Here is a 14,321-nt window from a genome sequence, read left to right on the forward strand (position 1 = left end):
AAGAAGTGAAGATCCCAGAGTCAAAGAGGATTCCTGGAGCGCTTGGGGCTTCTCTCTGTGGAAGTTTCCTAGAGTGAACGAAGCCTTCAGATAAACTGTGACTTACCTTTATACAAATGATGAAGCAGAGCGAGCACGTACTCCTTTGGATGTTCCTTGGATGTGAAATTCACTTCAACTTAATTTACCCCCTATCCAAATGTGGCCCTTAGGACGACAAGGGCCGAAATCTAAACAGACGTAGTAAGTGACATTTTGGGATGGAAAGATTTATTTTTTGTCAGGATATTAGAAAAGTTCCATCTCAGAACATTAAAAAAACATTAGCTACTCGTAACTGCTTCATTTTTTCATGTCTAAAAGTTAGGTTCAAATAGGGCTGTGCAATTTTCAAAATTTGAATCAACATTGAGTCATTTCTCAAATATAGCTTGGGTCTTTCTCTCTTTATATGTGGTCTGGAGCAGAGTTCAGACTTTGGAGGAAGAATTTTGACCCATTAAATGGCACTGAATAAAAGTATGTATTGTTTATATTGAGGGAATTATGGCGAGAAACCAGGAAATCAGGAGTGATATTGCCCAGCCCTATTTTCAAACAGTACATCTGCATTTTACTAAATTTAATTATTTTTGGTCTGTTGAACTAGAATTTTAACTTGACTTTGTATTTGACTCTCCCGTAAAGCTTCTGTCCCTTACACCCTGGGCCACATTTGTGTCACACTTTCATATGCTGTTATCATCTTTCACTTGTGCACAATACAGTCCAGCCTGTATGCATTTAGACCCCGACCGACTCTGGACAGCGCAAAACGCCTTAAATACAATTTTTGGAACAGGATTAACAGAAAACTAACTGTTTGAGAATTCAGACAAGAGACCTGACCAGAGTCCAGACCAAAATCCAGAGCAGAAACCTTTGATTAGAAGTATGTGAAAGCTTGCAAGAAATCCTTATAATCAAGAAACTAGATTTATACAAAAAAATCTAAACACTTTAATAACTCTAAAACAAAATAGCCATTATCAGTCAATACGAACAGCTTATTTTTTAGACTGTCAAACGTTGTAGGGTGTAAATGATGCGGCTCCATGATGCGCACAGAAGACAGTCTCCACGCGTCACCAGTAGGGGGCAGGAATTCTCCCACAAACACATGCAGATAGAAAATGCATGAAAACAGAGATGTTGGTTTACTTTGGTGTGCAAAAGTATACTCTTTATTCTTATTCTTATTATATATCCAACCTTTATTTGAGCCCACCCCCTCCCCTCAGCCCACCCCTTACCAGTGGCATTCCCCTGTCACCAGTAACTGTCACTATTACAATAGCCAATCAGAGCTCACCTGCTGAAAGAAGGCAACCAAACAAAGAAGAGCAGAAAAAAGGGTTACTTTGAGTTTTTCCTTGTTAAATAGTAATAAATACATTGAGATGCAGTGGTTCTTACTTTATCCTTTTCTCTGAAGCGGAAAGGTTCAAGAGTTCTGTATCACTCTATCTCTTTTATAGTATCTTTATTGATCTGTGTTGTGTCGTTAGCAGCAATCCGGACCAGTCGTCATGGTGATTAGCAGCACAGAGAGGAGGAGCTGTCTGGAGGAGGACAGGAGGAGGAGGAGACGAGAAGAGCGGGCTCATGCGCCACACGCCTAATGCACGCACATATGGGGCCACCAGTGTCCTCCGCAGGGACCGCTACAGTGACCACTGCAGGGACCACTGCAGGGACCACTACAGTGACCGCTACAGTGACCACCGCAGGGACCGCCACAGTGACCACTGCAGGGACCACTGCAGGGACCACTACAGTGACCGCTACAGTGACCACCGCAGGGACCGCCACAGTGACCACTGCAGGGACCGCTACAGTGACCACCGCAGGGACCGCTACAGTGACCACCACAGTGACCACTGCAGGGACCGCTACAGTGACCACTGCAGGGACAGTTGCATGAACCGCCGCAGGGACCACTACAGTGACCGCTGCAGGGACCACCGCAGGGACCGCTACAGTGACAACCACGTGTTTGCTACAGGGACCACTACAGTTACCGCTACAGTGACCACTATATGTCCCACAGGCCTCTAGCAACCACCGGTGTCTGCTCGAGAGACAGCTAGGGATCACCGCAGTGTCCATGTCATACTCATGATTATAGGGTCACTGAGAGGACACGTGATGATTGAGTAATAAATAATTCCATTTGACACTAGTCACAAAAAAACATGGTTAAAATAAATCAGAATTGAGTGCAGTACAGTTTAAGAACAAGAAACAATGTGAAGGCGACAGAAACAAAAGAAAGGAGACGCAGCCTCGAGCTATAGAGCTGCACTCTGGGCACGGGACACTTCTCGTTCCGCCTCCTCTCCAGGCATCAACCAATGAGAACACACAACTCCTCAAACACAGAGAAATCAACTCAGAGTCAACAACAAGAATATGAAGGAAACTAACTGGTCACAGCCATTCCTTTGAGTACAATCACAACAAAAGGGCGGAGCTGCAGAAGAGCTCCTCCTGCTCCTCCTCTCATGCACACCACGGGGTCAGCACAAAGCTCTGTGTCTCTGAACTCGGCTGGATGTGTGGGTGTACACTTCAAATCGTATGGCTTTAGGGCATGGTTCAGGGTTTATCAAGAGTTGGCGGGCCCCTCGTCTGAGTCCGGCCTGCCCCTGCCCCCCCCAGGCGCCGCTGGGTTATTGTTGTTGGAGGCGGGGTAGTAGTCCTCGGGGGGCGGGGCTTGAGGCCCAGGTGCGTTCGGGGCCGCCCGAGTCCGGAAGGCGGACAGTCCGATGGGCAGGCCCAGCGGCAGAGAGGCCGAGCCGAACTGAGAGGCATCCACGGAAGACACCGCGCCCAGGTGGTGCAGCCCCAGAGACACGCCCACATCCATGCTGTCGCTCATCTGCGGGGAGCCCGGCCCCCCTCCACCCTGCCCGCTCTGTCGGAGGCCACGGCCGCCGTTACTGTGATGTGGGTAGGAGGGGTGCGGGTGGTGCGGCGCATCCAAGAAGTGGCGCTGGTGCTGCTGGGACGCGGCAGGCTTGTGCAGGAGCAGCTGGGTGTAGGCCGCCTCCTGACCCCCAATGCCACTTTCACTGCCCGGCCACATCCTCATCTGTGTCTGCGAGGGGGCCTGCGACACACAGACACTCAGGTCACATGTCAGAGTGGCGGGACATAGGGCTAAGGGACAGAGGGGTAGGAGACACATACCTGCGGGCTGGTCATCTCGTAGTCCGAGTGCGTCACAGCAGAGTTGTAGTAGCGGTTACTGTAGCGGTAGTTGCGGTTGTCATTGGAAGAACCACTGGAGCCACCTGAAATGTTAAAACAACGACAGTTTTTACACTGAACCATCTGCCCTGCCATGACCAGGTGGCATTACTGATCTTTGCACAATCAATCAATTTACATGTTATAGATAGCTTTTTTGTTGTTTCAAATTTATTTATAAGCCTCAAAAATATGTTTGTATATTTTGTAGAAAAAAAATATATATAAATCAACCTAAATGGATGTAAAAATGGTTGCATTGAGCTTCATATTCTGGATCACACCAGCACAGCAGGGCTCTGATCTGAGCTGAAATAAAGTCATTTTACAAACAAAGTAAACCCCAGCCTCCTTTTTCTTTTGATAATTGTTAAGTTTTAAATTGGATGAGGTTTTTTTTTCTTGCCATATAAATCTTGATATTGCTTTATTCCACTCATCAAACAGTTGATTAGGGATGGAAACCTGGGCAAAACATTCATTTTTATAGTTTCAATCCTTTTGACTTGGACTTAAGTTGCAGATAAGGTTCCATTTTTCAAGATCTTTTTTTATATTCATAAAAAGATGGGTATAATTTTTCTTCAGAATAGTTGATACGTCTCTATGGAGTACCACACCTAAATTCAGAGATTCCGCTTGCCATTTAAATGGGTATGCCTTCAGGTCAGAGGGCGATGCCAGTAAGAAAGAATTTCATCACATTAAGTATTGCAATTTCTGGTTTGGTCAAATATAGTAGAACATCATCATCATGTTGTGTCCCGTCCCTTCCACTGTCACACTGTGAATTGTTTTTGATTGTCTAATAAATTGGGCCAATGGTCCCTGCGATGAGTTGGCCACTGTCCAGGTTGTACCCCGCCTAAGGCCCGAAGTCACTGGGATAGGCTCCAGTTACCCGCGACCCCGAAAGGGAACAAGCGGTAGAAAATGGATGGATGGTTCCAAATACAAAGCAAACGGGAGGGGAGACCAGGCGCAGCCCTGCCTGACCCCGCTTTCCAGAGTCTGTGGACCTGCCAGATGACCATTGATTTTAATTCTTGTTGTTGTACCATTGTACAGAGCCCCAATATTGTTTTTAATTAAATCCCCACTGCTTGTCTGGCAAAACAAAATGACCCTCTTTTTCCCCATTTAATCATAATGTATTTAGTAGATTGGTTGTCCAGGTCATTCATGCATATATATACCTTCGATATTATTCCCCTTGGAAGTTCTGATTTATATGCCTTGATAAAGATTTCAATCAAATTATCATTACTTAAGTTTTATTTCTTGATTATAACAACTTCTTATCTGTAAGTACCTATAAAAGGTCTTGTTTCTCCAAGCCAAAGGAGATATATTCTATATAAATTGTAACACCATGGCTTGTTACTGATTGTCTAATATATTGGGCCAATGGTTCCAAGTACAAAGCAAACACAGCCCTGTCTCACCCCTTTTTCTAAAGTCTGCAGATCTGTCAAGTTCATTTTAATTCTTCATGTTGGACTATCGTAAAGAGCCGCAATGTTTTTATAAAGTCATCTGTTTGAAATTTGTGCAGCACTTATAATAGTAATAGCAATAAATAAGGCCAGCTAACAGTCGTTTTCTCAGCATCCAGACTCGGATGCTTATGGCTGTGTTATGTTGATTTTGAAAATGGTTCATTATTGGTAAAGATCGTCATATATTGTCTTGTGTTTGCCGTTTGTTAATAAATCCAGTTTGATCATTAAGAATGAGATTTGTTCTTTTTGATATAATTGAGATGTATATACGATAGTCCACAGACTTGAGATTGGCCTGTATGAGACACAGCCATGTCAGTCCTTCTGCTCTTTAAGTATTAAGGATATGATGACTTCCTTCCAATTCAGTTAAATGTTGACAAAAGCAGGGGAATGACTGTCTCTTTTAGAGCTTTATACCACTCTGAGGTGAACCTGTCACTACCTGGAGATGAATGTTTTTTAGTCTTTTGATTGCACTTTGAATTGGTAGTTTTTTCAGCACCTATTTTCTTATTCTGCTCTTTGGTCATGGCAGGTTAAGAGTGTCAAGAAAAGATTGTATTTCTTCTTCATTGATTTGTGGTATTTTGGTGAGACTTTTTATAAAAAGACTCAAACGATTTTTGTATTTGGTCTTGTTTGGTTAAAATTACATTATTCTGGCTGTCTTGAATGTATTTATATTTTTCCTCTGATAGTAGTTTAGAAAATATTGAATGACTTTCTTGTGAGACCAGGTCATTCATTTTGACCCTCATATTTTTATTTTCCTGTAGCATTTGAGGGTTCCTGTTTTCTGCATGTTTAGCTTCTAAAAGTTTAAATTTGTTCTGCAATCCTTTTTAGCTTTTCCTGCTTTTGTTTCCTTTTAGCTGAGGTGAAAGCAGTTACCTTGCCCCTCAGAACTGTATTGGCTGCGTCCCAAAGAATCAGTTGGGAAACTTATTATCTACATTTTTTTTTTTTTAGTTTTCAGACTAACATTAAATCTCCAAGGTGTGTTTTTCCATTTTGGTTCCAAATCTACAGTGACATAACTTGGGGCACGATACTCTCAGTCTGCAGTTAGAGTCCTGAGGGTGCCACATGAGACTCTCAGTCTGCAGTTAGAGTCCTGAGGGTGCCACATGAGACTCTCAGTCTGCAGTTAGAGTCCTGAGGGTGACACATGAGACTCAGTCTGCAGTTAGAGTCCTGAGGGTGACACATGAGACTCAGTCTGCAGTTAGAGTCCTGAGGGTGACACATGAGACTCAGTCTGCAGTTAGAGTCCTGAGGGTGCCACATGAGACTCTCAGTCTGCAGTTAGAGTCCTGAGGGTGACACATGAGACTCAGTCTGCAGTTAGAGTCCTGAGGGTGACACATGAGACTCAGTCTGCAGTTAGAGTCCTGAGGGTGACACATGAGACTCAGTCTGCAGTTAGAGTCCTGAGGGTGACACATGAGACTCAGTCTGCAGTTAGAGTCCTGAGGGTGACACATGAGACTCTCAGTCTGCAGTTAGAGTCCTGAGGGTGCCACATGAGACTCTCAGTCTGCAGTTAGAGTCCTGAGGGTGACACATGAGACTCAGTCTGCAGTTAGAGTCCTGAGGGTGACACATGAGACTCAGTCTGCAGTTAGAGTCCTGAGGGTGACACATGAGACTCAGTCTGCAGTTAGAGTCCTGAGGGTGACACATGAGACTCAGTCTGCAGTTAGAGTCCTGAGGGTGACACATGAGACTCAGTCTGCAGTTAGAGTCCTGAGGGTGCCACATGAGACTCTCAGTCTGCAGTTAGAGTCCTGAGGGTGACACATGAGACTCAGTCTGCAGTTAGAGTCCTGAGGGTGACACATGAGACTCAGTCTGCAGTTAGAGTCCTGAGGGTGACACATGAGACTCTCAGTCTGCAGTTAGAGTCCTGAGGGTGCCACATGAGACTCTCAGTCTGCAGTTAGAGTCCTGAGGGTGCCACATGAGACTCAGTCTGCAGTTAGAGTCCTGAGGGTGACACATGAGACTCAATCTGCAGTTAGAGTCCTGAGGGTGCCACATGAGACTCAGTCTGCAGTTAGAGTCCTGAGGGTGCCACATGAGACTCTCAGTCTGCAGTTAGAGTCCTGAGGGTGCCACATGAGACTCTCAGTCTGCAGTTAGAGTCCTGAGGGTGCCACATGAGACTCAGTCTGCAGTTAGAGTCCTGAGGGTGCCACATGAGACTCTCAGTCTGCAGTTAGAGTCCTGAGGGTGCCACATGAGACTCAGTCTGCAGTTAGAGTCCTGAGGGTGACACATGAGACTCAGTCTGCAGTTAGAGTCCTGAGGGTGCCACATGAGACTCAGTCTGCAGTTAGAGTCCTGAGGGTGACACATGAGACTCAGTCTGCAGTTAGAGTCCTGAGGGTGACACATGAGACTCAGTCTGCAGTTAGAGTCCTGAGGGTGCCACATGAGACTCTCAGTCTGCAGTTAGAGTCCTGAGGGTGCCACATGAGACTCAGTCTGCAGTTAGAGTCCTGAGGGTGACACATGAGACTCAGTCTGCAGTTAAGAGTCCTGAGGGTGACACATGAGACTCTCAGTCTGCAGTTAGAGTTTTGAGGGTGACACTTGTGAAGTTCAGAGTGTGTGCTGTACCGGAGCTGGACACAGAGCTGGTGGTGGAGGTGGAGTGGGAGTGGTCCATGGCAGGAGAGGTGGAGGTGGAGGAGCTCGTGTTGGTTCCCTCGTCTGTGGTCTTCTTGAAGAAGTTGTGTTGGAGAGCATAGAATGGCGTGATGCGGCTTTTGGGGTCGTAGTCGAGCATACGCAGGATCAAGTCTGCAACAGGATGCACGTTATTGTGAGAGTGATTAATATGTGTATTATGCAATGTCATCAGAAGGACTGCAGAGCTTACCTTTGAACTTGAGATAGTCACATGGGGCATGTCCAGGTTCTCCTGCCCTTCGCCCCCCAGGGCCCCCGGTCTCAACGCCTAAAATTTCATGAAGGCGGCGTGTGGCAGGGGGTTTGTATTCCTGGAAGAAATAGAGATGAAGGAGCAGGTCTATCACACATAACTGAGGGGGAACGCAGCCGCAGTACCTTTTTAATGTCTTTGTTCTTTTTCACAGTCCACAAACCGTCCGACAGCTTGTCAAAATACTTCCTGGCTTTAGGAGCTGCATCAAGCATGTGACTGGGAGGAACCCCCAAAACCTCCACAATCTTATTCATCTGGTCCACCTGGACAGGGACATCGACATCAGTCACTACGTTTACATGCACGCCAGGAAAACAAAAGTATTTTCTCTGAATGCCGGGTGACTGCCAGTGGTAAGCGGGATTCATTCATTGTTTCAGATCTGCTTCAGTCAATGGGAAGGTCTAGGCGACATTACAGCTTTGTGGTCCTGGCTGGGGCTATATGATGGTATAGGTAAAATGAACTGGCTCTTTACCTCATTGGAGCCACTGAAGAGCGGCTCTCCTGTGTGCATCTCAACCAGGATGCAGCCCAGGGACCACATGTCGATGGCCAGGTCGTACGGCATGCCGAGCAGCACCTCCGGAGAGCGATAGAAGCGGCTCTGAATGTACTGGTAGATCTGAGGGCAGAGGAGGGAATGTGAGCATAGGGACATTGACGCTGGAAGGAGGGAGCGGAGCTGGGGCCGCTTTTTATACATTATTGTGGTGGACCTTTGGCAAAATAAAATAAAAAATCTGGAATAGATAAAATAAAAAGTAAACAATGTGGATGCTTGTAGTAGAATGCCTTCCCTTCTCCCGCCACAATATGATATGTTGTGTGTGTTTGTTTATTTTATGTTTGAAATATAAATAGTAAAAAAAGAAAAAGCATTTTTATCTTCGAGAATGGCACAAGGGTTTAAGTGCAACAGCTCGTGTTGTCTGAAACAAATTCACCAGGATTGAATGGAGTTTGCACGAAAGTAAAAGAAAACAGACAGATGCACATGTTTTTGTGCCATTGAGAATGGATTCAGCTTCATCTTATTAGGACAAAGTTGCGGTGAAATAAAAAATGTAATTGCAGTTTGCTACGGTAGCTACAAGGCTCATTGTAACAGACATGCGTGAAGTCAGGAACAGCTCATTGTGATATGGTCAAGCAGATTGTGTTGGTGCTCGGGGCATAGTTGAGATTAAGGTTAAGGTAGACTTTGTTGTCCCCGTAGGAGAATTTATCCCTGCATTTGACCTTTCCCACAAAGCTGCTGGGGCAACCTGTCAGGAGCAGTGGGTGCTACAGCGCTGTGCCTGGCAGCGCGCACACCATCTCTAGATCTTGTGCAAAGATTGGTCAGGACTTTAGCCGGAGGATTTGATCTATGGTGCATGTTTGAGTTGATGGGTGTATTAGGTTCAGTGTGGTCACAGATGTGATCAGACAGAGAGAACGGTGCATGTGGCAGTCAGATTGATTGAAAGACCAATAAATGTTGCAGTTGCAATATATCGGTATTCATACATACAGTATTCAACAATATAAATGAACTTTTGAATAAGTCATTTTTGTCATTACCAGATGTGTGAAACTTAACTAAACCTTATCACTTTTCAGAAATTTAAGGGTGCAGAGGTTTAAGGTGCAGAGGTTTAGGGTGCAGAGGTTTAGGGGGTTAGGGTGCAGAGGTTTAGGGGGTTATGGTGCAGAGGTTTAGGGTGCAGAGGTTTAGGGGGTTAGGGTGGAAAGGTTTAAGGGTTTGGTTTGGGTGTAGAGGATAAAAATTTAGGGAGCATAAATTTAGGGGATTAGGAAGCAGAGGTTTTGAAGTTCTTGTGCTCACCCTCTGTCCCAGTTGGCACGATGAGCCAAAGTCCACGATCTTGATTGCGGATCTCTTGGGGTTACACAGCAGGATGTTCTCTGGTTTCAGGTCGCAGTGGATGATTGACAGCTCAGGCGTGGCCAAGAATAACAATGCTGAGGAGAGAAGATCAAATTTACACATATATACATATATATACAATATGCATATATTTAAAAAAAAATACTTGAATGTCCTTGAAAGTAATTTAGCTCTCATCACCAGTCATCAATTTTCAAAGTCAGGCTGCCTGTCAGAGTAGTCTTAAACCATCAGGGCCAGGGCTTTTATGCAGCTTTAAAAATGTAAAACAAAACAACTCAACTAATCTTGACCGGAGAAGATAATAATCATTCAATAACTGACACAATATGGTGGTTGAAATCAAGTTGTTTTAATTTGGGTCAAGAGTACCTAGCTGGACGTTTTAGTCTATTATTGTTCTTTTTTTAAATGGTGGGGAAAACTTGAGTACCCTGAGGTGAACCCTCACACAAGAGGAACAGGTGAAGAGGCTCAATAATAGAGGATTTAAAGTGAAGATACCATGCATTACTGTAGCCATGTTTTGAGGCATCTTTCACAATTATTTACTTTAAAATGTATGGAAAAGTGTTGACACGCCCACTACTGGCAGCTGTGGCAGTCCGGTGATGGCTATGGATTAAAAATGCAGAGGAGACTTCTGTTTTAGATTTCTGGGTCAGTTATGTCACCCTAAAGATTTCTTTATTATAACTTAATAAGAAGAGTTAAGGATTTGAAGCCTGTGAAACGGGGTGCTGGCCTCACCTGTGCACAGCTGCTGTGCAAACTTCCGGGTGAGGTTCAGAGACACTCCTCTGAAGTTGGTGTTTCGTAACAAATCATACAGGTTGTAGCTCAACAGCTCAAAAACCAAACACAAATGATTCCTAAACATAAAGTGACGCTTCAGGTGGACTGTAAAGAGAGGGAGAAACAGAAAGAGAGACGAGTTAAACATGAAATCATCATTATAATTACATGCTAAAGACATATAACCATTTAACTGGAATTATAACAAAGCTGTGCAATGATAGTTTAGCAAACCTTTTTTTTTTTAAGATTGGCCTAAAGGTTTTATTGCCAGGACAAAAGTATGCCTGGAATGGACACAACATTCTATTTCAAATAACAATAAACTGCCTATAGTTACAATTCAGTTCAATGGTAGAATTTGCAGTAAGATTGATGACTTTTTCCTGGATTTAGGTAGGAATATATAAAAACCACTAAAATGATCCCCAGTCCTATTATCAAAGTATTCCACCCACTTGATGCATATCAGTTATTGTTCTCATATTGTGCAGGCTTGAGTCCTATTAAAGATAAAATCCTGACCAATGGAACTTACCTATGTAATATTTCATTTCCGTGTCATGCTTGTTCATGAGCTCCAACAACCGTAACTCGATCTGTGCCTGGTTTAGAAAAGCCTTTTTGTTCTTTATAATCTTGATGGCGACCCACTCCTGCTCGTGGTGGTCGTAGGCCTTCACCACCTGCAACAGACACATCTATTATCCATCTAATTCTATTCTCCTGTCACACTCGTGTCCGAGAGAACAGCAACTACTGGGGAGGGCTGGATGTACACACCTTAATACGATTTGTGTTTTAACACTATTCTCTTGTTTCATTGTCATGTTAAAAACAACTCTTTCTGTTGTGGTATCTTAACAGTTTACATTCAACTCTCCATTCAAATTTGATAAACGGACACAAGAGATTTTTGATACTGCTGTAAAAGTGATGGTCAAGTGGTTAAATTTGCTGTACCTGATTGTGATGTGAAAATGTGAAAAAGAGAATTGGGCTTTTCACAACATTCAGATCCCAGAGCAGGTAAAGCTAACAAACATTAGCATGCTAATAATCATGCATTTCTTGTGGAGAATATAACGTCTATAATGATACGATATCACAATATGTTGGCTATTGTTAGAAATACTTTAATACTAGGAATGCACGAATACTACATTGTAAAACATGTATTTTTGAGCAGCCCCCTTCCATCACCTGTCCGAAGGAGCCCTTCCCGATCAGAGAGTCGATCTCGTAGCGGTCCAGCCACTTCTCTCCGTTTTTCACAATGTAGTCATAGTTGTCGTCATCGTAGCCGTCGTTGTAGACTTTCCTCTCCTTCTTGGTGCTGCTGTCCTCTGGGGGGACCTGCTGAGCCCGCCTCTTCTTCTTGGTGTAGTACACCTGCAGAGAGACGGACGGCATTAGGTCCATGTCACTGTGTACAAGGCGTGTGCCATCTGTTTTTTAATTATCATACTTCTGTACCTACTCTGTGTTGCAACACTGGAATTGGTTATCTTATCTTATTATCTTCGTTGCAGAGAGGAAATTTGAGGCAAAACAAGTACTGGTCACATTAAAGTAACTCGAGCCGGGGCTTACCTCATTTATGTGCTTGTAGGTCTTGATGAGGTCCACAGACAGTTTGCGTAAGGGTGCACTGGCAGGGTCTCTAAAACTGGGGGGTATCCTCCGCTGCAGTATGGTCATGTCAGACAGCACCTGTGAAGCACACACAAGTCAGCTTCAGGTCAGCTTCAGGTCAGCTTGAGGTCAGCTTGAAGTCAGCTTGAAGTCAGCTTGAAGTCAGCTTGAAGTCAGCTTGAAGTCAGCTTGAAGTCAGCTTGAAGTCAGCTTGAAGTCAGCTTGAAGTCAGCTTGAAGTCAGCTTGAAGTCAGCTTGAAGTCAGCAGAAAGTTAGCTGCAAGTAAGCTACAAGTCAGATGCAGGTCAGCTACGAGTCGGCTATATGCACTCGCTGCTCATCAGCAGGAGTAAACAGTGCAGGCTCCATCCAGCAACATATGTTTGAGCCAAACTGTCGCACATGAGGGTCACATGTCTACAGTTTGTTACTGTAATTACTGACAATGACAACGGTGAAGGTTAGATGACTGGTACGCAGTCGTATTATAGACCTGGTGATCTGGTGGTACATCGTCATAAAGTGGGACTTTACTTTGTGTGAAAACATCAGGGTCGTAAACATAGATCGGTTGACAGTTAGGTCCTTCCATTAGTAACCTGTTGATAACATCCATGGAGTTGTAATATAACAAATAGTAAAAAAGCAAAGTGATAGGACATCATGGTCAATAATAAAATTTCTCTAACCAAGTGGATCATCTGGATCTGGTCTAACAATTTTCATTAGGTGAGAGAAATAACATGATCACCCAGACTAAACCTAGACTGAACAGAACAGTCCTTAATTTTCTTTCATAAACATATTAACCCGTTACCATCCACCTATTTCGCCCTGTGCACAATGGTTGGACATTCCCAAATGGCATTGCTTATTAAAAGAGGATCTTACAGCCCACATGCAAGTGTGATGCATCATTAGAAAGCTTAGGTCTTCTAGTTTCTGTAGATGTGCACAGAACTATCCAACTAACTACTTCAGAACTAACACTACAGAAGCCTTAACATATAAAATACATCCTTTTTTTAGTCTCGCCTGAATATTGTCAATTTGTAATGGTCCTGAGCATGACATACTTCAGTGTGTGCATATGCTGTAAAGTGGATCTCTAGGAACAGGCATTTTGGTGCTGTTGACCAATTTTAGCTCTTCTATGATCATAAAACATATATTTTGATGTTTTGTAGGCCACTAATACCCATTATAACTGCTAAAAACAATGTATGTGAAAATGTGTAAATATGAGTTTACCCATGAATTTCCCATATAGAAGTTCTATTTTTTTATTGGTATAATAATACATATATCTAACAAAATGCGCGTCAGAAAACCTGATGCGAAAACAGGTTAAATATCATTTAAAAAAAGTATAATTGTTTATTAAACTATGTAATGAGGAATGAACATAACTTTAATTACATTAGGCTCATTTTCCATAGGTCAATTCCATTGGACAATAAAACATTATGCACATAGGATGTAGGACTCCAGCGATGGAGATGACTAATGGATACCTGTGGAGTGTATTTTTGGCTGCAGTGAAAAAGGCCATAACAAACAAACAAACAAACAAACAAACAAACAAACAGGTGACACAAACTGAGCAGACTATCAAGGACTGGTGTGAGATAACATTGGACATTTATGAAATGGAAAAAACTTAACTCTACATTGAACTTAAACATGAACACTGGGACAGGTGGGATCAATACACTGAGGACATATACCTGACTGACATTCTATTTCTTATTACCTTTCCATTTGAACTTTTCCCTCTCTGTCTTGTTTAGTTTTTTCCTTCTTTTATGTTCATAGTATGACATAAAAAGTTAGTGTGACAGGAAAGATTGTTTTTCTGTGACAGGAACTGGTTTAAAGCAGGTGACAAAGATCAGTGTAGCTAGCTAGGCCTAACTGTTAGTAGCATTTCATGCTAATCATTTGTCTCCTCAAGAAACTAAGAAAACTACAGTCCACACATGCTTCTGTCCTCTGCTTGGACACAGAGTGACCTTTTTGATGCTTCGAGATATTCATGCCATTGAGTAATATCAGGCACAAGCACCGATATCAGCCCGCCCATGTTACACCTTAGTTAAAATAAAATAAAGAGTTAACGCGGTGAGACGCTGCTGCTATATTCTAACACATTATTTGATTAATTTTCCTCCGAAAAGATCAGTTTGGACACGTTTACTCCAAACAACTTCAATGTGAGAAGTTTATAGAAGGAAAGAAGAGCTCTGGGAGT

General features: G+C 43.4%; 1 protein-coding gene across 6 annotated transcripts in view; it reads right to left on the reverse strand.

Annotated features, from left to right (window-relative positions):
• Positions 1 to 983: 983 nt before the first annotated feature.
• Positions 984 to 14,321, reverse strand: part of dyrk1b (dual-specificity tyrosine-(Y)-phosphorylation regulated kinase 1B) — a 50,270-nt gene continuing 36,932 nt past the window's right edge. For 3 of the 6 annotated variants that reach the window (XM_072461365.1, XM_072461366.1, XM_072461361.1), the window contains exons 3-14: positions 12,029 to 12,148; positions 11,639 to 11,827; positions 10,974 to 11,121; positions 10,391 to 10,540; positions 9,578 to 9,714; positions 8,225 to 8,371; positions 7,869 to 8,009; positions 7,681 to 7,801; positions 7,419 to 7,601; positions 3,232 to 3,335; positions 1,882 to 3,151; positions 984 to 1,689 (exon numbers count right to left, since the gene is read on the reverse strand). In XM_072461365.1, the coding sequence (XP_072317466.1) occupies positions 2,648 to 3,151; positions 3,232 to 3,335; positions 7,419 to 7,601; positions 7,681 to 7,801; positions 7,869 to 8,009; positions 8,225 to 8,371; positions 9,578 to 9,714; positions 10,391 to 10,540; positions 10,974 to 11,121; positions 11,639 to 11,827; positions 12,029 to 12,148 (1,944 nt within the window). In that variant the 3' untranslated portion in view covers positions 984 to 1,689; positions 1,882 to 2,647. The remainder of the gene's footprint in view (positions 1,690 to 1,881; positions 3,152 to 3,231; positions 3,336 to 7,418; positions 7,602 to 7,680; positions 7,802 to 7,868; positions 8,010 to 8,224; positions 8,372 to 9,577; positions 9,715 to 10,390; positions 10,541 to 10,973; positions 11,122 to 11,638; positions 11,828 to 12,028; positions 12,149 to 14,321) is intronic. The other 3 variants (XM_072461364.1, XM_072461363.1, XM_072461362.1) reach the window with 3 other exon arrangements.

This window comes from Eucyclogobius newberryi, unplaced genomic scaffold (assembly GCF_026437365.1).
Source record: "Eucyclogobius newberryi isolate DKJ021-1_F unplaced genomic scaffold, fEucNew1.0.hap1 SCAF_3, whole genome shotgun sequence".
Classification (NCBI taxonomy): domain Eukaryota; kingdom Metazoa; phylum Chordata; class Actinopteri; order Gobiiformes; family Gobiidae; genus Eucyclogobius; species Eucyclogobius newberryi.